Source organism: Branchiostoma belcheri, unplaced genomic scaffold, assembly GCF_001625305.1.
Source record: "Branchiostoma belcheri isolate BF01 breed outbred unplaced genomic scaffold, Haploidv18h27 scaffold30, whole genome shotgun sequence".
Classification (NCBI taxonomy): Eukaryota; Metazoa; Chordata; class Leptocardii; order Amphioxiformes; family Branchiostomatidae; genus Branchiostoma; species Branchiostoma belcheri.
The window spans coordinates 2685371-2708009 of NW_017803910.1; the positions used below are offsets into that span (position 1 = coordinate 2685371).

Genomic DNA, 22639 nt, shown 5'->3' on the forward strand with positions numbered 1-22639 from the left:
TTAAAATTTCTGAAATGAAAATTGTTGAATGTTTAATGTGAAGAAAAGAAAACCTACCTGGTGAAACAATCATTAAAGCAACAAAACGTGTGGATTTCAGGGGAAGTACTTTGCTCACATGATGTTTTTTGGAAATATGTCCTATTTCTTTACAGAAGATGGAAAATACAATGTTGTGCTTTCTTTCTGTAGTGTGAAATGTACTACAGGTAAGCTGTGTGTGATGTTTGAAAGGGAGGAATTGTGTTATGGAATCAGCGAAACAAAATACAAAATGTAATCAATTCGTTTCTCAAGGATTATAATATATGATTGTTTCTAGATAGGATAACTAAACAGTACATTAAATTAAACTGTAGATAGCGTTACATGAGAGATTTCTCTAAACAGACAATTATAGTGAGAGGTTGACACATTATGCATTTGGGATTTGTAGTTGAAATCATATTTTATATTTTGTTGTATTCATCGGCAATGAAACAAATCATTACAAGGGTCAGCAAAGGCAGACTAAGCTGGTAGCAGTGGACTCACAAAAAGTGCAGACATAATACAACAAACAAATGAAATAGAATCTAATACTCTAATATATTGTCGCATTTGTTACAGTTGAGAGGCCATTGGTTGGTTATGTACATGTTGCAATGCTGTTAAAATATTTCTGCACAAAACAGAACTGATTTTGCTTGGCAGGACAAAAGGGTGCACGTGTTTGACTCAAGGACACACAATTTTTTTTACTTGAAATGTAGGCAATTTTTAAGTCAGGGAAATTTAGGTACTGTAGACAGACAGTCAACTTTTGAAGTCGATCGTTGCAACTACATTAAGCAAAATTAGATTAGAAAAAAGAGGTAATAGTTAAAATGTTCATGTAAATACAGGAAAGGTGTGCTTATTAGATAAGCCGTTAGAACGTTTGAATGGTAATTTACGTGTAGGTTTGATGTCCGAATGGCTACATTAGGATAGATCATATTCTTAGGATGAAGACAGTTTTTTTGTAGTTCAAATCCCTGCGTTCAGACGTGTTTTTGTGTGCTCTGGGTATTTCCCTTTTTCTTTCATCTTCCCGCTATCTTGTGCGGCAAACCCATGGGAGTGTCCACTCAATCAGAGGAAATGAAATAATGTAGTGTTGTTTCGCTGATTCCTTTGAAGTCATGTAGACTCCAGACTTAGTTATCACTGTTGATGGACTTGCCGCAACACTATTACCTTCTGTTGCAAAATTCAGGTCTCGTGTCATGTTGATCTGGTAAAGTTTGACAGCAATGTTTTATGCTGACAGACTTTATTTGATGAGCTTGAGACTAGCCTGGATTTTGGAGCAGGAGGTTTGAATTGTTGCAAGTACATAAACAGTGATAACAAAAGTTTGATAGAAGGTTTCTATCACTGCATGACAAAACACAATTCCTCTCTTTCTGTATGTTCTTACCCTGGGTGCCAGACTTGTTTTGGGCTGCTAGCCGTTTCCCTTTGGCAGCCAGAAGCCCTTCACCCGCCTGTGTAAATTACTGCTACGGGCTAGACTTCCCTTAGTGGTAATTTAGACAGGCGGTCAAAGAGCTTCTGGCTGCGGAAGGGAAACGTCCCGAAACGAGTCTGGCTCCCAGGGTAGTATGCTTTCACTTCTTAAGTGCACTCACACTTTACTGTAACACTTTTCAACACTTTATGCCCCAATCTCTTTTGAATTCAATTTTCCCACCAAAAAACTCGAGACCTTCACTTAGTTAATTGTTATTGTGTAATTGGCAGCTTTAATTTCCCCCCAAATTGTTACTTTGGGCCTGTCAACACTTCATTGTGTAAAAAATTTTTTTTGGGCCAAAACCCTGCCTGCTAAAAAACACGTGGGATCCTCAAGCAGATAATTAATTGGATTAAAGTTTTCCCGCCAAAAAACTTAGTATATGGGCATCCTGACCTTTGACCTCTACTCCTTTCCCTGACCACTTAGCCACCACACTTCTACTTGCTACTCACACTCTTCCAATGCTTTGAACCTTTACGCTTAACTTCTCCAAACACTTTGTGACACTCATGCTATGTCAGATCAACCTTCCGAAACACTTAGTTACTTGAGTGAGACTTTTCTGCCAGAATGATTGTTACTCTACTGGTCAGTCAATTGCACAGGAATGCTGGTGTTTCGAAGCACCGTGTCTCCGCAAAGACATCCCCAGGGGAGCAAACTTCAATGCATTGACTGACCAGTAGAGCGACAATCATTCTGGCAGAAAAGTCTCACTCAAGTAACTAAGTGTTTCGGAAGGTTGGTCTGACATAGCATGAGTGTCACAAAGTGTTTGGAGAAGTTAAGCATAAAGGTTCAAAGCATTGGAAGAGTGTGAGTAGCAAGTAGAAGTGTGGTGGCTAAGTGGTCAGGGAAAGGAGTAGAGGTCAAAGGTCAGGATGCCCATATACTAAGTTTTTTGGCGGGAAAACTTTAATCCAATTAATTATCTACTTGAGGGTCCCACATGTTTTTTGGCAGGCAGGGTTTTGGCAAAAAAAAAATTTTTTTACACAATTCATCAACCAAGTGTTCAGGGGCAATTTGACGTTCAACTACACGAAACAAACAATTTTTCTATGACGCTTTATACAAATGGCCAATTACATTTTGCAACAACGGTGATGGGCTTCTCAAAAAAGGCATCCAGACCCTCAGAGTGGAGTGTTGTCTTGTGTTCAAGGTGGAAGAAGAGTGTGAAAAGTTGACTGGAAACGTGGAGCACAAGAAAGGGTGATGTACCGTGCAATTAAAACCAGAGATCAAGGATGAAAGGCAAGTAGCCTGGGTGCCATCCTCTGTAGTTTCTGCCCGCTCCCTAATGTCGCTGGGACGTGGTGCCCAGTAACATTACGGAGCAGGCGAAAACTATGGAGGATGGCACCCAGGCTAAAAGGCAAGGAAAAGTGAAGCATCAGAGCGCAGACAAGAGTGACGTACCGTGTAATTAAAAGCAGTGCAAGTTTGGAAGGGTGTGACTAAGGCCCCACTCCCACTACGGTAAAATTGTCCGGATCAAACCGAATTGATTCACTTTGATCCGGCTTGATCCGGACAATTTTACCGTAGTGGGAAAGGGGCCTTCGACCGAAAAGTTGAGCGTGCAAAAGCAGAGGAAGATTTTAAGTGACAAGTTTAAGTGGTTAGGGAAGTTACCGGTAAGTGTAAAGGTCCAAAGCGTCAGGAAAAGGGTGATGTACCATGCAAGTTTGAGTGAGGGGTTTAGCGAAAGGGTCAAGAAAGATGTTGTGAGTCAAGGTCCAAAGACAAGAAGTCCAGAAAGTAAAGCATTTAAAGAGTTGTGAAAGTTAAGTGAGAAGTGTAAAAGAGAAATGAGCACAGTGGTCTGGTACTCTTTTCTGTGGCTAGGTAGCAAAGTATCAAGTTACTTGAGACAATTTGGGGCTAGCTGTGAAACTTTTCCAAATAGTCTGGACACAAGAGTTTTGTTAACTAGTGATTCTACAAAAAAATCCCCAAAACACAAATCTTTTTGTTCCAACAACGACATTAATTGGATGCTCCTTGATTGTGATCTCAAATGTTTAAATTTGCAATAGCATTTGGAATTTGCCATATAGCATTTTTACATGTTACACGTTCACACCTAAATGACTGAATAGGTGTACTTTCCAGAAAACAGTTTATTTGTGCAAAAATTTCCTTCTGATACGAGGTACCCGTAAAAAATGGCCTGAAGGCGCAGGTTTTCTGTAAATGACTGCAAGTGGAACATGCATTTGGTTCCAATTACGTAAGAGCAAATATGAGCCAAATTTAACCACCGTGAAAGTTTGGCAGTGAAGGTTACAAGTAAGTGGAAAAGGAAATCGTGCAAAGCAGAGTTAGAGGGTATAAGGATAGAAATGTATGCAAGTGTGTGTACTTGGTTGTGTTACACAAATAAACTATACTCACAGCCTGTGTCTTCTCTCACTGCTTTACTGGTAAAAGTCTGGTCCTTCCTTCCTTCTTTCCTTCCACCATGAGTCATGTGGGGAGAGGAAAACAAAAGTCAGTATATATTGGAGCAATTCACCTTTAGTAAGAACTAGGATATTATAATTATACTGACCTACAACACAACTGTTTTTTTTCACTGGGGAACATTACATTAACATCATAAAAAGCCAGACTTGGTCCAAAACTTTTTATCTTGAAAGAAACAAGTCTAAGGTAAACTAGCTTTGTAAGTTGAAAGCATTGTCTCACCTGTAAACTCTCTTCCTTCCACCAGTCTTCAAGTCAACCAGTCTTCTCAGCCCTCATCTGATCTGGTTTAGACAGGAGTCGCTGGTCATCACAGGTTTCTCCCAGTCAGGACAGGAACGTCAGGACAGCTGACAGTCAGGACACACCTACCGATATGAGCAGATATTTATTGTGATGCAACACTGAATGACCATTAAAGATAGACTAAGAGTGATAAAATTGCACAATTGGGCAATCCCTTTCATTGAATAGATGTACACAATCCTAGGCTCTAGAAAGTTGTTATCTATTGCGACATGCCTCAGAATTGTGAAATGCCTTCAAAAAATATAACTTGTAAATTGAGAACCATTGTCTCACCTGTACAAACTCACTGTGTCTTCATTTCATCTGATTTGCTGGTCTGGACTGGAGAGAAGTTGCCGGTCACCAAGTTTCTCAGAACACGAACATCTGGTCTTGACGGGTTTAGAATCATCGCTGTAGTCAACTGCATCAGTCATGCAGCAGTCACCTATGACTGCTGACAAAAAATGATATGATAGACATAAAAAGTTACATGCTTGTCTCAATTAACAACAAGAAAACTACTACTGGTACACTTTACAATTTAGATTTCAAGTTCTCACCTGATATTCCTCTTGGGTCTTCAAATCATTTGGTAAGGTCCAATCTTCTCTTGTCAGATTCAGACAGGAGTCCCCACTACTGCATCACTCAGCAGCCACCTAACTATACAGACAGACATTAGATTAGTTACACACTTGTCTCAAATAACACCAAATAGTTGTAGATAAAATGCAGAATTGAGATTTTTCTCACCTGATATTCCTCTTGGGTCTTTAAATCATCTGGTCTGGTCCAATCTTCTCTTGTCAGGTTCAGACAGGAGTCTTCACTACTGCATCAGTCAGAAGCCTAACTATACAGACATTACAAGTTACACACGCATCCTAACATGTCGACAAGTTACACACTTGTCGTCATGTCTCAAATAACATGAAATAAAAGAAGGTTGAATGTAGAATTCAGATTTTTCTCACCTGATATTCCTCTTGGGTCTTCAAAGCATCTGGTCTGGTCCAATCCAGTGTTGTCAGTTTTAGACAGGAGCCCTCATGCACAACTACAGTCAGCAGCCACCTAACTATACAGACATTAAAAGTTACACACTCATCTTAAGTAACACCAAATAGCTATACGAAAAATCCAAAATTAGGATTTTTCTCACCTGATATTCCAGACCTCTTCGGTATTCATATCATCTGGTCTGGTCCAATCTTCTCTTGTCAAGTTCAGACAGGAGTACCCACTAATGCATCAGTCAGCAGCCACCTAACTATACAGACATTAGAAGTTACACATTTGTCTCAAATAATATAGAATAAAAAGAAGGTTGAATGTAGAATTCAGATTTTTCTCACCTTATATTCCTCTTGGGTCTTCAAATCATCTGGTCAGGTTCAGACAGGAGTCCTCACTACTGCATCAGTCAGCTGCCACCTAACTACACAGACATTACAAGTTACACATTTGTATCAAATAACACCAAATAGCTGCAGGTAAATAGCTGCAGAATTGGGATTTTTCTCACCTGATATTCCTCTTGGGTCTTCAAATCAGCTGGTCTAGTCCAATCTTCTCTTGTCAAGTTCAGACAGGAGTCCGCACTACTGCATCAGTCAGCTGCCACCTAACTATACAGACATTAGAAGTTACACATTTGTCTCAAATAATACAAATACAAATAGTAGATAAAATGCAGAACTGGATTTTTTTTCACCTGATATTCCTCTTGGGTCTTCAAATCATCTGCTCTGGTCCAATCTTGTCTTGTCCAGAGAGTAGTCCTCATTAATGCATCAGTCAGCAGCCACCTAACTATACAGACATTACAAGTTACACACTTGTCTCAAATAACACCAAGTAGTTTCAGGTAAAATGCAGAATTCAGATTCTTCTCACCTGGCCTGATACTCCTACATGTATCCAATCACCTGGTGCCTCTGTCATTACAGGTCTCATCCCACCAGTACTGAACACATGCACACTCAGTGGTTGCTGACCATCAGAGCACAGCTCACTACAGGATTCTATGAAAAGAAGAAATAGTTATATAACTTATAAGATTTTATCAGCTTGTAATACAATTCCGGAAACTTAGAGGCACCCAAATTAATTTCAAAGGAATAAAATTTTCAAACACCAGTTTCCTCATCATGTTTAATGTGGCAAGTTCAATCAACCTTAGCTTATGGGATTCTGATATCTGTGAAGCTTTGAGGACGCCATCTTGTTTACGTGAGTTTTTGGCAGGATCATCTAATTATGTACACAGGCACATTCCAACAGCTGTTTGAACCACGTGGAAATAAAGAAAGGAAAATGTCAATTCATAATTTCTTTCAAAAAATATAACTTCAACGCTGAACAATGAACAAAAAATACATGCACATACACTCTAAAGCCCACCGAACATATTAATTTGAAAATGTTGTTGAAAACACAGTAACTTTTTCCATTCCTTTCCAGTTAAAATTAGGAACGGTCGCTCTCTAATACAGAACTAGGCCATCTCGTACTGAATATAACAGTAAACTTGACATGTTCGTACCATAGTTGCTAGGGAAAAATGTCTGCCAAACAATTTGCTGGTTTACCTGCAACAATGAGCGAAGTCTTCTCCATACCACGCTACTCTTCCCAACTCTCTCGCCATTTTTGCCTCCTCCAGAATTCGCCAGGTCAGGAAATCCGCATTTTCTCTTCAAAACACCACCAGAACGGCACAAATCCACCGCGAAAACTCCCAAACATTCTGCTGCACACTTAGAAAAACATTCTACCGACGAAAACTCTAAGAAGTACCCAAAAGGTTGTAAAAAAATCAGCCAAGAGTATCCCCGTCGTATGAAAGCCGCCATTTTGAACAGGACCACGCCAAACTTGTTTTTACACAGGTGTGCAAAACAGCCCTGTCTAATTATTGTGAAGCAGGTAATCTAATTATGACGACCAATGACGGCCCGTCTCGGTGCCAGGCACTCATATGTGGTGAAAGTGTATTAGATAATTTCAATCTCAGTTATTTGTGTTTTTTCACGTTATAACGTGCCAAAGTTTTCAATTGACGTCAAACTTCTTATTCACGCTTTGAAAGTGATTTAAGAAAATCTCTTTCATCATTTTACTTCTCCATTGAAATTCATACATAGCTACAAAGATATCTTCCGTAACAAATGCGCTAATGGAGGAATATTTTAGCAATACACTATAATTAAAAATTATAGCATAACAATAATAAGCAACATGTATAGAAAGTTTAACCATTTGTCGTTTGACTCAATTTTAAATGAGAGTTTCCGCACAAAAAGGGCCCATAAATCTAAAAGGACTACTGCAACAGAAAGTTGTTTTTGGTGTTGGCTGAGAACAGGTTTTAAAGATAAAATGCGACATTAGAATTTTTTTGCACATTTCACTTCTTTCATTTCAACAATAATGATCCGTTACGTACGACCAAATGTCTTTTTTTTTTACAACTAAGGTGAGCAGGTATAGGGATCTACTAGTATTGTCCCAATTTCGATCTCAATTTATTCAAAACTTGTGAAGAAAACTAAGAATAGTTCTGGGGCATCCACTGATATCTTAACATTGTCACACCCTAATCACGACAGTTCTGCGGTGTTACGTGGCTTTTGCATGATTTCCGTCGGTAAACAATATTCCGCTCTCCGCATCCCCCGTCCTGTCCGTCCGCGGGGATGCCTGCGCACGTCTCCCGCCCGAGGACGTGCCCACACCGCCTCAATCCACCGGTAATTGGTCTTCTCCTCCCCCAAGAGATCCTTCAATTTTTGAAAAACATCCAGCCTAATTGCCACTTTCCCCGGGATTACCATTAATTACCTGACGTGTGGGGGGAAAGCGGAGGTCGGGAAGAGATGCACGATCTGTTGGAGTAGTCCGTGATTTAACCAACAATCATGGTGTGAAATCTTCAGATATCACGATCAGAGTGTCTGGGAACATTTTCTTAAGAACACAAGACTTATTGCGTTGGTTCTGTTTGAGCCTTTTCATTACTTTCAAGATTACCCGGCTCAGTGGCCCAATACTGCGATCACCGGTGTTTCAGCACCAAGGAGAGATACTATTTCACTCAAACTCTCCTTCACCTTGTCCCTTGTTTTTCACTTATTACTGTCAGAAGCGTAAATGTGACGAAGACTTTGTCCAAACAGTTTTTGCTGAAAGGTTTGAAGCATACTTTATATCATACTGCACAGATGTTAAGTAGTTTGCTTGTCAAATCGAGAAAAAAATTGAGGAAAAAAAGTACGCCTTCTACTGATCTTGACAAGTATTCTCCAGCTTTAGTCCATGATCAGATCTACCGCCCGTTCTCTGAACGGATACCCTGGCGTCATACCTCAATCCCAAATGTTTCTCGGCGCGCTGTGCGGATCATGTCGGCCTCAGTTGAGAGCGCCGTTGCCCCGAGGGCTTCCGTTAATACGGAAATTATGGCGCCATTAACACGAGTGTCGATGGTATCTCGCCACGGGATAAGATCTAAAGGACGTATTTCAACAACGGCTGTAGTTCAGACATAACATCATATTAAGGCTGATCGGCAGGCAGAAAGTATGGAGTGGGCACGAGTGGCTTAGACAAACGACCGAACAGTGCCTTTAATGGATAGTGAATAACTACCTGTAGTCATTATATAAGATCTAGATGGAAACTTGCTGCCCAGTGTGCCTGTAGGCACAGGAGGACCTAAGGTCCAAGGTAAGTCATTACAAGATCAAGGCAACAATACAGCAAGTCTTTATATGTAGGACACGTATCGTAAATTGTACAAATGGTTTCATAGCCAAGGGCTGGGCTCATAACATGGCCTAAGACTATAATGCGCCTATTTCCTATTTCCTAAGGTCCTTCTTTACGACTCTCTCTGTGTGTAAAAGCTCACTGGAGTAATTATGTTACTTGTAGGAAGCCAGTAGCGACAAGGCGTTTAAAACTACATAACATCGATACAATGATACGCAATGTCAATGAGAGTAAAATCGACTTTACATACAATAAAATGGTTTCTATGATGCAATTCAGTATTTCCCCGTGATCATACAATATAGTACATTCACCGTAACACTTCCCAGAAGTCTAAAATCTCGGATTTCTTGTTCTTCTTGCAAACGGCTCCAAGTCAAAGTTTGAAGATGAATTTACTTCAAACTTGTTTCATAATATATGACGTATCTGTAAATTACAAAAACTTTTTCATTCGACTATTGTGATGATATGATCGCCGAATTGTATAGTGTAGAGCATTTTGTATGAGTCAGCATCATACTGAGTCAGCTCTAATAGTATGTACCAGCGCCAATAACTCGATAACCAAAACACTTGATGCGATTTGGCAACAGAGCAGGGTCGACCTTACGACCCGATGGTCACATGGTGCGCCCAGTAACGATTTGGCGATTTGGAGTTACTGAAGTGGTCTTTAGATCATCCTACAGAATTCTACATGACAAGAAACTATTAGCAATTATACCTTTGGAAGCATAAGGAATTACGGGGGTGAATGTAACATAAAATGCATAGCACAATTGATAACTTGTAAGGCAAAGTTAGGAATAACATTTGCATAATCCTCATGTAAGAGCGATAATGTCGCCAATTATATGTCGTATTCTACCTACCTTAAATCAAACGTTCGATATCTATATGGCAGTTCGCGGTGCAGAAGAAGCCATTACGCCTATTCATGTGAGAAACCAATAAAGCCATTTGTACCATCGATTGTGATATAGTTAGTATCTCTACAGCACAAAGCAGATCATTTACAACATCACATAGCCTTAAGCCTGACAGCAACTTGACCAGAAAGATCTCAAGAATACAGAAACTTGTACCGTGATCTAAAATATGGACAACTTCAAGCCTTTTCCCGGTTTTAAAGCAGATAGGATTCTGTTATATGTACGAAGACAGACAAAACTCATTGAGCAACAATCTTTCTTCAGTAGAATACATAAAGGACACCCCCAGGAAAGTTGGGGGGGGGGAACCCAAATTCAGTGAGGCAGCTTTAAAAACAAGACATGGGGCAACACCAGGGGCAACTCGTTTGTAGCCTGCTGTCTCTGCGATTCACTAATTGGTCGTCACTCGGAAAACGACCGAATCATGTAACTGTTCGAGTCGTTACGGACGATTTTGACGTGGAAAGGACGCCATAGCTGCAGGCTACAGGCAGATGATGGTGCTCCTGACCGTCTCCTGTAGTCGTGGTCATTGGCCCTTGAACTTTAACAATTTAACTGTTTGAAACGCGAAACACTCGACGATATGCACTTCTTGCTTTGTGCGTAGTTTAGAGGTATTAAAGATAGACGAAGAGGAGGAATAAAGGGCTAAAGTATGGTGCATATGACTGAATACAATGTGCTTGCCACTGCGTCCTAGTTCTGGTTATGTAGGAAATGGCCGAGAAATCTTTTTCTAAAATTTTTTGCATGTTTTGTTTTACCAAATATCACAATATCAACTTTTCACTAGCATGTGTACTGCAATACAACATAGAAGCAAAACATTCACCCCAATAAGCATATCTTTGTTATGTCATAGCCAGATTATATGTTAAAGCTTACTTTAAAGGTGATGATTCGGGATTTACATTAACGGCCGATCTTGGCCTATAGAGCCAGTGGCACGTGTATAAATAGCCCGTACTTTGAACATTAGCAGTGTCCTATCGTTATTAGACATCACACAGCACGAAGAAACACCGCATATCTCTTAGCCCGAAGCAATGGTCGATAAGAACAAAAATGACAAACAGGTGGAGATTCTACATAATGCTACTTTATCCTTGTTTTTGGTCTTTGGGGATGACTTGTGGTATGGGGTGGGAAGGATAAATGCCACTAATTATTTACATGCATCGATAACACAGAACAAAAAGAAAATTCACAACGTCGAAGATAGTGTAACTTTTTTTTGCTGTAAAACTGTGCACCGAAAGACATCCCGATAAGTGAACAAAAGCAAAAAGAAAAACAAAAAACAAACAAAAGGACGAATAAATAAATATAAAAAGTGATATCAGGGTCCTCAGGGATGTAAGTGGCAGCGGTAGTTCCACTGAGAAAGTCATGGAAACATGTTATTGAAGATAAGTTATTATTGTGTGTGTGTGAATGAATATTTACTACTCAGGAGCCGATTAGTTCAATCGTTCACGTGCTATTGTTATGTTAGAGTGAATACGCTACTCTAATCCTCTTAACAAAGCAATTGATCATTTTATTGTTAACTATTTTTCCGTCATTTTCAATATACTTGCAATTAGCGTGGGTGTGAATTTGCCATGGAGTTATTATCATTGTTATTATTTTTAAAAACAGCCAATGGGCGGACGGAATTTGCGGATGTACACCAGCGTTAGCCCCCCCCCCCCCTGGACTTGTGAGAAATTCTTCTTAATCAAATGATTATTTCAATGATTCAGAAGCTATGAAAGCCGATCCAACCTAATCTTCTTAAGCCTCCTGTCACATTTCGTCAGGCGATTCTCAGAAAGGCTTTTTTTTTTCAGAAAAGCTGTGACAGAAAGACAGCCGATAAGAGTTTACAGCGTATTGTCCGTCACAAGACATCTGACATTTATACGACACATAGAGACTGCCCGAAGAAAATGCCCAACTTGTTATTGTAAAGGCGTCACCCAACGTATGACATGGACTTTAAAAAGCAGCAGCAGCACCCAGTGGGTCTGTGAGTGAGACAACCGTCTAACCTTATCCACACTGGGCGTTTGCGGTGGGGTGGGGTGGGGGTCTTATGGGGACTCTTTTGCCCCCGAATTCCTTACACTGCCCCACAGTACACTACCCCGCCTCACATGAAGTGTGCCACAAATAATAAAACTTATCCTGTCCACCCTATACTACTATAGATAAATATGAAATAGTTGCAAAGGACACAATATAGTCATAACTGAGTGTACACCCCAAATTATGAGTAAAATACATTATTAAAACGAACCTGGTCATTATACGGATCTGATACATACTAGCGTTATTGCATCTCCCTTCTCTGGGGCATAACGGCTCATGATATTATAGTCCGCTCATAGTGGGAGGCGGAATATCTCACTGGAACAATATTCTCCGCATACGGAATTAGCTGATAATCGTGCAAATAAACCGGGTGTGCCTGGTGAAGCGTGTCGAGTGCTTAGTGACCGTGCCTCTTGACTAGGAGGTTGGGAGTTCGAATCCCGTTGTGTTGTCGCTCACCCTAATCCCCAAGCAGATCCTAGGGTGGCAAAAAGACAGTATCAAATTGGCTAGGCAGTATCCATTGGCCAAAGAGGGTCCATGCGCGATACAAGGTTGGTGGGGGTAGCGACAAAAAAAAAACTAAGCCGACATGGGTCCACTGTTCACTGCACATTTTAAGGAACTACAGGTTCATACTTGGCTTGCTAATATTGTACCTAGTGTCCGTCACGACAAGTGGAAGAGTAGCTCTTCTGTGACTTAACTCGAAGGTCAAGATCACACTCTTTCTTTCATTTTGAAAACGTAATTAAAGCCCCGGGCTAGAGTTGCCCGCATGCCGAGAATGTACCGCTAGACCGTTTGAAAATAGCCTGGTGATGCTTGTAACAGCGGTTGTTAATGCAGCTTTTTCTCCTTGTTTTAAGAGATTGTATCTGCCTGCATAAGGATTTAAAATTTAGTCAGAAATATTGTCTGGTGCTCACATCCAAGGAGCTTAAAATCTAGAAATTAAAGCTACTTGTTACAAATATACCGAGCTAGAGATATGCAGTGATATCGTATGTAATTTAGTTTGTAGAAACCGATAAGGATACATGTCCTCAGTCTTCACAAGAATAGAGTTCTTAATTTGCGTTCAGACAGACATATTTTAGAACACATAACGTTAGTATCTACGTCTTTGTCTATTGACCCTGACCTCTCCATATACTAGTAGACTCCTCATAGATTCCATCATAGATTAAATTCTTTTTACACAATGTTTTTATTTACAAAAAATACTGTTATAGACTGTTAAGCTGTCCATATCATACGTTACTGTAACGTCTTTTCTTGTCTTGTCAGCAGGACTGGCCACAGGCTAGTTGACTGTGTGTGTTGAACAATCAAATAAACTTTGTCAAAGAAAGATTTCTCATTCGCTGATTTTCCCTTTTGAAAAGGTCAGTATTCACAGGAGAGTGAAACAATTCACCCCCAGGAGTTAGTAAACTACCCTAATGAGCACATTATTGCAGGGGGTTGGAGATTGCAGTAATTGGAGCATGGTTTGGCCGAAGACGCCAACTGAGGACACAGCTCTTCCAACTGACACCGATCCAACAACACTCTTCACGGACAATCAATCCGTTATTCTTCTGTGCATACAGGCTTGCTAGTAAGGGAATGAATTTTTGGCACCCGTAAAATTCAGACAATCCACTTTAACACTTTCGTGTCGTATATTTTCATCAACGTCCGTCAGCCAAGCAATGGATCTGTGTTTATTACCTCCATGAAAAATGGAGGTATGGTTTTTGGTCTCTCTCTCTTTCTCAAGTAGAAGTATCTCTATATCTCTCTGTGTCTGTCTGCATGTCTGTCTGTCTGTCTGTCTGTGTTTCCGCATTACCCTTAGTTCAGGCTTTAATGGACATGGTTGGGTTCAGTCTGTCCCCCAGAGGCAAGAGAAAGTCATAAATCACGTCTGCTGGTAGCAGTCTCCGTTTATACAGTTTTTTCATTACATGACCTCGTTGACAGCTAACAACCGGTGCCTGCCCCTTGCACGATAAAGAAGGGGACTGCAAAAGGAGATTGCACGCTGGTTACGTTGCATCAGTAGCTGTCTAGGAGCCCTTATATCATGGAAGATTTTCAACCCGTCCTAAAAGTCGTGACTAGTAATCACCAAGGTTTCATGGAGGCCTGAGATCTCCGAGTTCTTGTTTCATGTGATTTTCTCACAAACTTCCCAAGGGAAACGGTGCAAATCTGGATGCGGGTAGCGAAGTGATGCGGAAATGAAGATAAAGAGTAAATGGAGCATGAAGTAAGATCCTATACCCCAGGTCCACCATCCGTGCACTCATCTATGAATCACACTTCGCCATATCCGTAGGCGGTACCGAGCTAGTCTCCACAAGACTCCTTTTGCAGGCTGAAGAAATAGTAGAAATCGGCCTGAAGGGGGGATACAATTGGCCAGAGAAGGTAGCCGGCCAGAGAAGCTCCATTTTGCCTGCAAATTTGTCCGTGAAGGGAAAATGGAGCTTCTTTGGCCAGCCTTTTTAGACCGATTTCTACTGTTTATTCAGACTGCAGAAGGAGTCTGGTGGAGACTAGTACCGAGCTCACTGCAGAATTCAGGCAGGTCCACGCAAGACTAAACCTACAGCAGATCGCGTCATGAAGTCGTCATAAAGCATTAAGAAACAAATAAATAAGTTACGAAGCTATTTTCCTCTTCAGCAGGAAGAAGTGGAGTATAATGACATGTGTGGAAGTGTAATTACTTCTTACTTATGATCTATTGTCAGCGTACATGCTCAGAAATCATCGTAAAGCCTCTACAATCTTTAGAGTAGAGAGATAATAATAAAGGTCTTGGTGTAGAAAGAATGACATTTGTGAATGTGAAGTTACTTCTTCCTTATGATCCAACGTGCATGTGTAGAAATCGTCCCTAAGCCTTCAAACCTTTAAGGTAGAGAGTTAATAATTACGGTTTAGAATTTCTTGTGTAGAAAGAACATTATCTTGTGGTCCTTATATTTCGTAATCTTTCATATAATACACAAGGAGTGTCCGAGATTACCTGACCTGTGGTCCACTGCACTCGTGAAACATGTTTAATATTTTTATGCCAGCCTCGCGCGTCCATTATATACACATGTTACACAAACTTGGGTGTCCAACTGGAAAGCAAGGGCATACCAAGGGTCATGGAGAAGCCAGTCTTGATGATTCAACAAGTTGATAATGTTTCACACTCTAGCTTATAGAGGACCGGTGTTTTTCATTACAGAGATAGCTTCTTGGCTGTCATGACCAATGGCATGTGTTACGAACGGCACAAATGATTAGAAAAACCTTATCATACAATGCTTTTTAAATTTTTTTTTATGTTTAAGTATGATTTTTTTTCACATAACAGAAATCCTAAGGACGTGGTTTCTAGCTTCCCTGAAATCCGCTTGAGGTTGTGCGGATCTTCACGTTTGTAAAATATAAAGGATGTGTCACAGTAGTAGTATCCGTGGAGTTGAACAACCCGTCTTAAACCAATAGTACAGACCAATAGAAAGTAAGGTGAGGCCTCTATGTACTGATTTTTCTCGGTATCCGATGTTAAGTTACCATGAAGGACTAACACGTCACTACAGGAAAACTGTTGCCCGAAATACGTCACGACCTGCCCGTCTCCCGTCAGGACCCGGGTTCCGGCAGATCAGTACGTACTTCAGAATAACGCGGGAAGTCACGATCACAGCGGCAGGGGTAAGGTGACCAGGCAGGCCGTGGTCACTACAGACACACCGGTCAAAGCCACGGCCTTTCTCGGCTTGCGCTGCGGAAGCTAGCTTTGAGAATCTGGCTAAGGTTATGTTGATTTGATTATATGGATGACATCCTCTTGGAACAAAAAAACTGTGACGCGAGCTTGCAAAAATGCCTTCATTATGAAATCTACGTGGTCAAGAAGGTTGAACAAATGACTAAACACACAGTAATATTTTATTGGCATGGTGAATGATAAATTCTTCATTTTCATTCCTTCACATTTTCTTTTTGTCCTTTGGAATGGATTTTGGCATTTTACGACATAAGTACCTTTGTATCGTTTACAGTATGGTCGAAAACTTTCTTTTTGGAAACGGACGAAAATTCATGCGCGCGCGGATGGCATCCGTATAATCAAATCAACGTGTCCAAATGGAATGCCGGATAGGGTCAGTGTTGTGGTTTGTCACAGTTGTGCTGGACACAGGCGAGCCTGGCTACACTGCACGGCTGTGAACCGTGTTGTCAAACTGACCGGATATCTTACCACGGGTGATAAATACACGGGCAAAAGCGGGAGCAGGGCTCGGTAAAGTTACCAAGAATAGCAGCACCTCATCAGTTTCAAGAGTCTAACTCTCCTGTATCACCAAACTTTTGTTGCGGAACAAATGCTGCATTTGCTTTTTGCTAAAGTGTACTTCATATAGAATATCTGAATCACGATTTTGTAATAGATAGTCCTTCAATGGTAATACATGAACATGATAGCTCCTCTACACATTAATTACTAGTTCCAATAGACCCTCGTCCCATGGCGCTGACACTTGTATAAAACGTGGAACGTACATACATACGCTGACTTAGAATAGAATATTGAGGACCAGGAATCTTCACATACGAAGCCGTGCTTGAAGTGCAGATGACACTGACATGTGTTCCACACAAGAGGCGCAACCGCATCCACGGAAAACCCGGGAACGGATGTCCGCACTGTCAAGTGGTGCTTGCAATTGAAGCAGTTAGATTGCCGTGGTTCGTGTTTAGTCTAGGAAAAGAAGTGCTATTGTAACACACTTCCTACGACCCTTGACGTCACAGTAACACTCTTATTATACAAGCTTGCAAAGTAAGGACGTTTACAAGAAGCTCGAGGAGTCACTCTGAGATTGGTGCTGGTTACGTCAACGTGTTTGGTAATGAGCTGCATGCAACAGATTACAGACCGAACGTTGGAGTACAAAGATATGTTTATGGCAAGTTCATGCCTTAGGGCTAATTGCGAGTAGAAAGAATGGACCAATCTACAAAGGAATTATCACAGTAGCTTATCTACATTCTAGAAAGTAAATTGTCTGCAGAGTTCTGAAGGCTTATTTGAGCTTCTCATGGATAAAATCTGATCCAATCAAATATGTAAATGCTGTACGACCATCGTATATACTAGTACCCACTCCACATGTATACTCTATTCAAACAGCCTCTTAGTTTACTTACCAAACACACGTGGAAGAACACATGGCTTTGCGAGTTGTGTAGTGCCCTGTGGCATAGGCTATGGCGGTCCTCAGCGTTGTAAAGCAGCCTGAAGTTACCTCAAGTTCAGTTTATTTCTATTCTATTCAATACTAGTATTCAATATTCTATTGAGGACCGGGACAGCCGGAGACCATTTCCCGGTTTCAAATTGTCGGCTGAGATACTTGAAAAAAAAAAAACTATGCTGATGTTACTAAGAAAGGCGGATGTATAGTTTCAAGCTTGCAACAATTTGATCCAAACAACACGGAACAAAAATAGCTACCGCCTTAAATAGATTCATCAGTTTGCAGAATGATTGAATAGTAAATCTCTTTTATCCATGAAGATGAAGAAGACAGACTGTGATCGAGACTCGTGTTAAGCAAATGGTTGTGAATAAAAGAACTTAACTAGTAAAAATAGCTACCAAAACTACCAGTGTTACGCGGGATTAAGTGAACTATACAGGACAAAATCGTTGTAAGGAAAAATACGTCAAAACCGAAAAGGAAACTAACATGCACACCCAGATTATATCGTCATTTGTTTGGTAGTCAGTGCTAATGATTGAGAATCTAGTGTGTATTGTAACAACTATCAATATAGGCTGATAAAACTGTAGGCAGGTAATACAAGGAAATGTTGTTTGTTAGACATCACACAGCTCATCTCGGATTGATGAATATACGTCTGAAAAACCCTGAAGCAAATCAAAGAAATGAGTCGCCGTGGGAGCATCATTAGGACTTGGTGATTACTTTTGTCCGTTGGTGGGCAAACCTCCAGATGGAACGGGAGGCCATTTATTTGTTGTGATTTTGTTTTCCATATCCATAACCCATACGTCTTACTACCCATCTGTACATCCTGCTACCTGTGTCCTGCTGTGAACAGTACAAATCCTTGAACAAGTTGGATTGCTTTCGTCAACTGGCCTCGGGTGTCAATATAAATGACGTCCATTTATTTGTGTGATTTTGTTTTCCATCGCTATAACACGTTCATCTTACTAACCACATGAATAGCCTAGCCTACCTGTGTCCTACTGTGGTCCTATGTCCCACAACTGCGTTTTAAATCCCGGAACAATTTTGGTTACTTTCGTCATTTGGCCTCGGGACTCAATGTAAATGAGAGAACATAATTAACTGGTACATGGGAAATTTAGCTTGTTCTGAATCAATATAACGTAAAGGACAAATAAATGACTCTGGCAATTTCCCCTAAGCGGACAGTGGGTGGGAAATGGTACTTTGATATGATTTATGTAATGGTTGATTTGTTCTGAGTAACGGTTGATGTGTTTTGATAATGTGTAAAAATAGCCAATATACTTTTTGAGTGACTAACATGGGTAAGTTGTTAGGCAACATGGCCTCTTTCCTTATCCGTATGCTTTCATCTGTCAATGCGTTTTCCACGCATGTCGTGGAAGGAGCACACCTCTGTTTTGAGAGTTAAAAGAATGAAATTAAAGATGCGTAGAGGTACGAATGATTCTACTTGGAGAGAAACGCAAACTTCTTTAGCTCACAAGGTGCCGTGTTTCAAATCTAAATCATGGAAGCCATTACAACACAAACGACCTACTACGTCATGGTGACCGTTAGGAATTTGAAATTTGAAATTAGCCTATCGGGAACTAGGATCGCTGAGTCCCTCGAGCCCTGGCAACCCCAGTTTTATGACTTGTGGGCGGCAGTTATGATATTTTAAAAACAAATATCAAAGTGTGGTCCTTAAGGGAGAAGCGTACAGGGTCAGGCCTGACGGGAAAGACTCACTGTCTAAAATTAACACCTTCAATGCTAGACACACGTAATACCACGTGAAGAAAACGGTGGTATAGGGTCTTCAAACCCTGACAAAGAGAGCTTGTGTGTTTTTTTTACCTGACATCTAGACTAACTGTGAAAGAAGATAGCTCCCGGATAACAGTTGAGCATTAAGGGGCCCCTAAGATACTCTGATAATAGTATACACTTTAAAAGTCACCATAAAAACTAAGCATTTGGCTTAACTTGACTCAAGAACCGCTAGAATTGAAACAACACTCCAAGTAAGGGACTAAATCCTCCCTCCGAACAACGTGATCCCCTAAGACACAAACAAAACCCTCCATCTGACGCATTTCTACTCTCCACTCAAACTAGCAATAGTCACACTCCAACTAATTATAACCAGCCAATGGCGAGGAAGAAAAGCAGTGACAACATTGTTACACGCCGCTATCACGTGGTACGGACCAGGGTTTCCTTTAAATACCGAGGAGGGTCTTACCCGGTCCACAGTGGTCTCCGGACAGGACAGATTTCGGTGACACGGTACTGTTGAGGTGACGGAGCAGACATGAAAGCAGCGGCGGTGGCGATCTTTCTGGGCCTGTGTGCTTTACTGGTGACCTGTGAGGCCGACCCGGGCCTTCCCGACACGGAACTGGGAAGATTTTGCCAGGCAATCATTAACGTCGAGGTAAGAGCTTCGGGTTTTCAGTACAAAGTCGGCAAAATTCTGTACATGTAACCCAAATTAATGGTTGCACGAATCTATGAGAGTCGGGGTGCCAACGATCTCACTCGAGATGATCCATTCGAGCAATCGTACCTCAAGAAGTATTTCGTAGAACAGTTACGTGAGCACGGCGTCTCTGGATTTAAGCCAGCAGGCAGTCATCAACTTCAGTATTTCAGTACAAAGTGTGCGAAATTCTGTAGATGTGACCCAAAATTTTATGTTCGCACGAATCTAAGAGCAAAACGTCGGGGTGGCAACGAGAGCACTTGAGATGATCCATTTGAGCAATTTTACATCAAGTATCATAGAACCTTTACTTTTTTTAGCAAAGCTTCTTTGGATTCAAGCCAGTCCAGTCGAACAACGCCTGAATACATTTATAGTCATTCTGTCCACCAAGATATCAAATACGTAGTTTAAAGGCACAATACAAAAAACTGAAACTAACCTATGACCAAAGCTTTAGGCCTAGTATAGAGTGTTTTGTACATCTTGATCCTGTCCTTGGTGTTGAAACCCGATTGTTCTTCCCAACGCCCAGAAAGCTTGACCGCTCACGACAAATCACAATTTGTAGAGGGGCATAACATCTAGTGGCAGGTGGACTGACGAATATTGGAAAGATTGCGGTTTTCATATGAACATCCTTATCGAACAAGCAAACCTGGGACATTCCAACTGACCAAATGGGCCGCAAAGTCTTTATGTAGAGTCGATAATGTATATTGATGTTCAGTCTTATCAAAATAATGCCGTGCTTCTACTTGTGACGCAGCTACAAATTACCTCAAAGCCAGACACAGTGGTTCAAATCCATCTTCTGCTGACGCCAGAGAGACAAAATTCCCAACAGTCTTTAGACTCCTCTGCCAAAAACAGCAAGAACAGAGTTGATATCAACTTGCACAAAAATGTTTTATGTATTCCTCAGGTCCTTATCACTAATGCAATACGTGGTGCCGGTATTATTATGTTCTAGGTACGACAAAATCATGATATCTACCGTGTAATTTCCCCTAATGCCTTGATTTGAAATAGAAAAAGTTCAAATAATAAACGCTCTGGTTTCTTTTATTCCGTTGCTAAAGAAAAAAGTTCGCGCTGTTTTTTTAGGCTATCCTTTGAGATGAAAACTGCGTTTGAGTAGAAGCTTAATAAGAGTTAGGATTGCCTGTAAGTGTTATATCGACGTTTTATCGTTCTCCTGTCACTTATATTGGTCGTGAATCGCCGTGTATGCCCCTTCGAGCGAAAATACGTCTGGAACTAACACAATCAACAAATATAGGCATAAAGATTACGTAATTGTCCGATACAAATGTACGGTGTGAAAAGCCGGATGCTCTTTCATACATTTCAAAGCAAATGTAACCTCAAGAAACTTTAAACACTCTGCTGCGTAGAGGAAATCTTCATCAATTTCTCAATAGGCTCATTTTTCAAGGAAAACATTGCAAAAAGTCATTCTTGTTAGTAGGAACGTAATACTGGTTTCGTCTATGTGAATCAATACAGCGGAAACTAAGGGCCACTTAACTGCATCCACAACATATGACCTCCTGAGAGGTAATTTGATCCCTTCCGTCGCTCAAAATAGCAGACCTGTTGCTAAACGCTAGCAGACTGAAGTGCAGGCGTCAGCGTGCTTTTTAAAACTGGATATGAGGAGAACCATTGTGTACTGATTGTGCATGTGGCGGATATTTTGGGATAGCGGAAGAATGCGTCGTGCACTCTTCATCGTGTCTTTTATTCTGTTTATACTCTCCAAACAGAGGTTTTGGTTATTTTTGGCGTGTTTTTGGCGTTTTATCGGTAACAAATTCCAGTGCAAATAAAGAAACCCCGATAAGAAAGCCTTAAAAACACACCAAAAATAACCCAAAACCCAAACCTCTGCTTGGAGAGTATTGTGTTCATACTGTGTCATACATTTATAATCAGTGAGTTTTTATGTCCCTTGCCAGCAGTGGGCTAATAAAATGCTAGGGTCAGTGGGTTTTTGCTAGGGTCGGTCAAGAAATACAACATTTTTCCAAGGCCTAAATCCATCGGATATTCCTGTTTGGAGGAATGGGTACTCCAAAATACCTGTTTATGACTATTGTCGGTCACTAAGTAGAAAATGTAACGTTTGCATAAGGATTTCCTGTTATTAACGCGGCCGGAAGTATCATTACATTATATAACCATCTATGTTTTAGCGTCTACAAGATATGAAAATAACGACAAGAGCCTAGGAATGTCACGAAGAGTCTGTTAGATGTCGTTACTACTGGACATCAAGCCGTAAACCCAGGACAAACTGCACAATACCGCAAATCTCCGCATCTTTTCTAGATCACGTAAGAGTAGTTCTGGGCTCAATGTATGAAATGTTTGCCATACGTAATCAGAATCACACTAATGCCTAAACATAACTGAGAGCTCAAAATGCCCCAGCTTGTATGAAAATCATGTATGATAATAATGGCTTTATCAGATAATGCGTGTTTTCCTTGAGGGGAACGGAAACCGTCCGTTGAGCACCTGAATATAAAGGATTGACAAAAACTCAATTGATGCAAACGTTTCATGAACATAATTAGCTAAACATTATCTGGCCTTGGTATGGTATGAAGTCAAACTATTTTCAGTTCTTGTCTGTAAAATGTTTTTACTAACAGAATGTCGTTGATCAACTTTGAGTTCACCGTGGCCCATTAATGCTTCTTAGTGAGTGACTGATTTAGATTTCATCTCTAATTACGCCTTAAGAAAGACGCAGATGTTGGCCCAGGCTTCTCATGATCATGTCTCTCCC

General features: G+C 40.7%; 1 protein-coding gene across 1 annotated transcript in view; it reads left to right on the forward strand.

Annotated features, from left to right (window-relative positions):
- Positions 1–19623: 19623 nt before the first annotated feature.
- LOC109474132 overlaps positions 19624–22639 on the forward strand; it is a 70026-nt gene continuing 67010 nt past the window's right edge. The window contains exon 1 of the mRNA XM_019774340.1: positions 19624–19794. Within this exon, the coding sequence (XP_019629899.1) occupies positions 19672–19794 (123 nt within the window). The 5' untranslated portion in view covers positions 19624–19671. The remainder of the gene's footprint in view (positions 19795–22639) is intronic.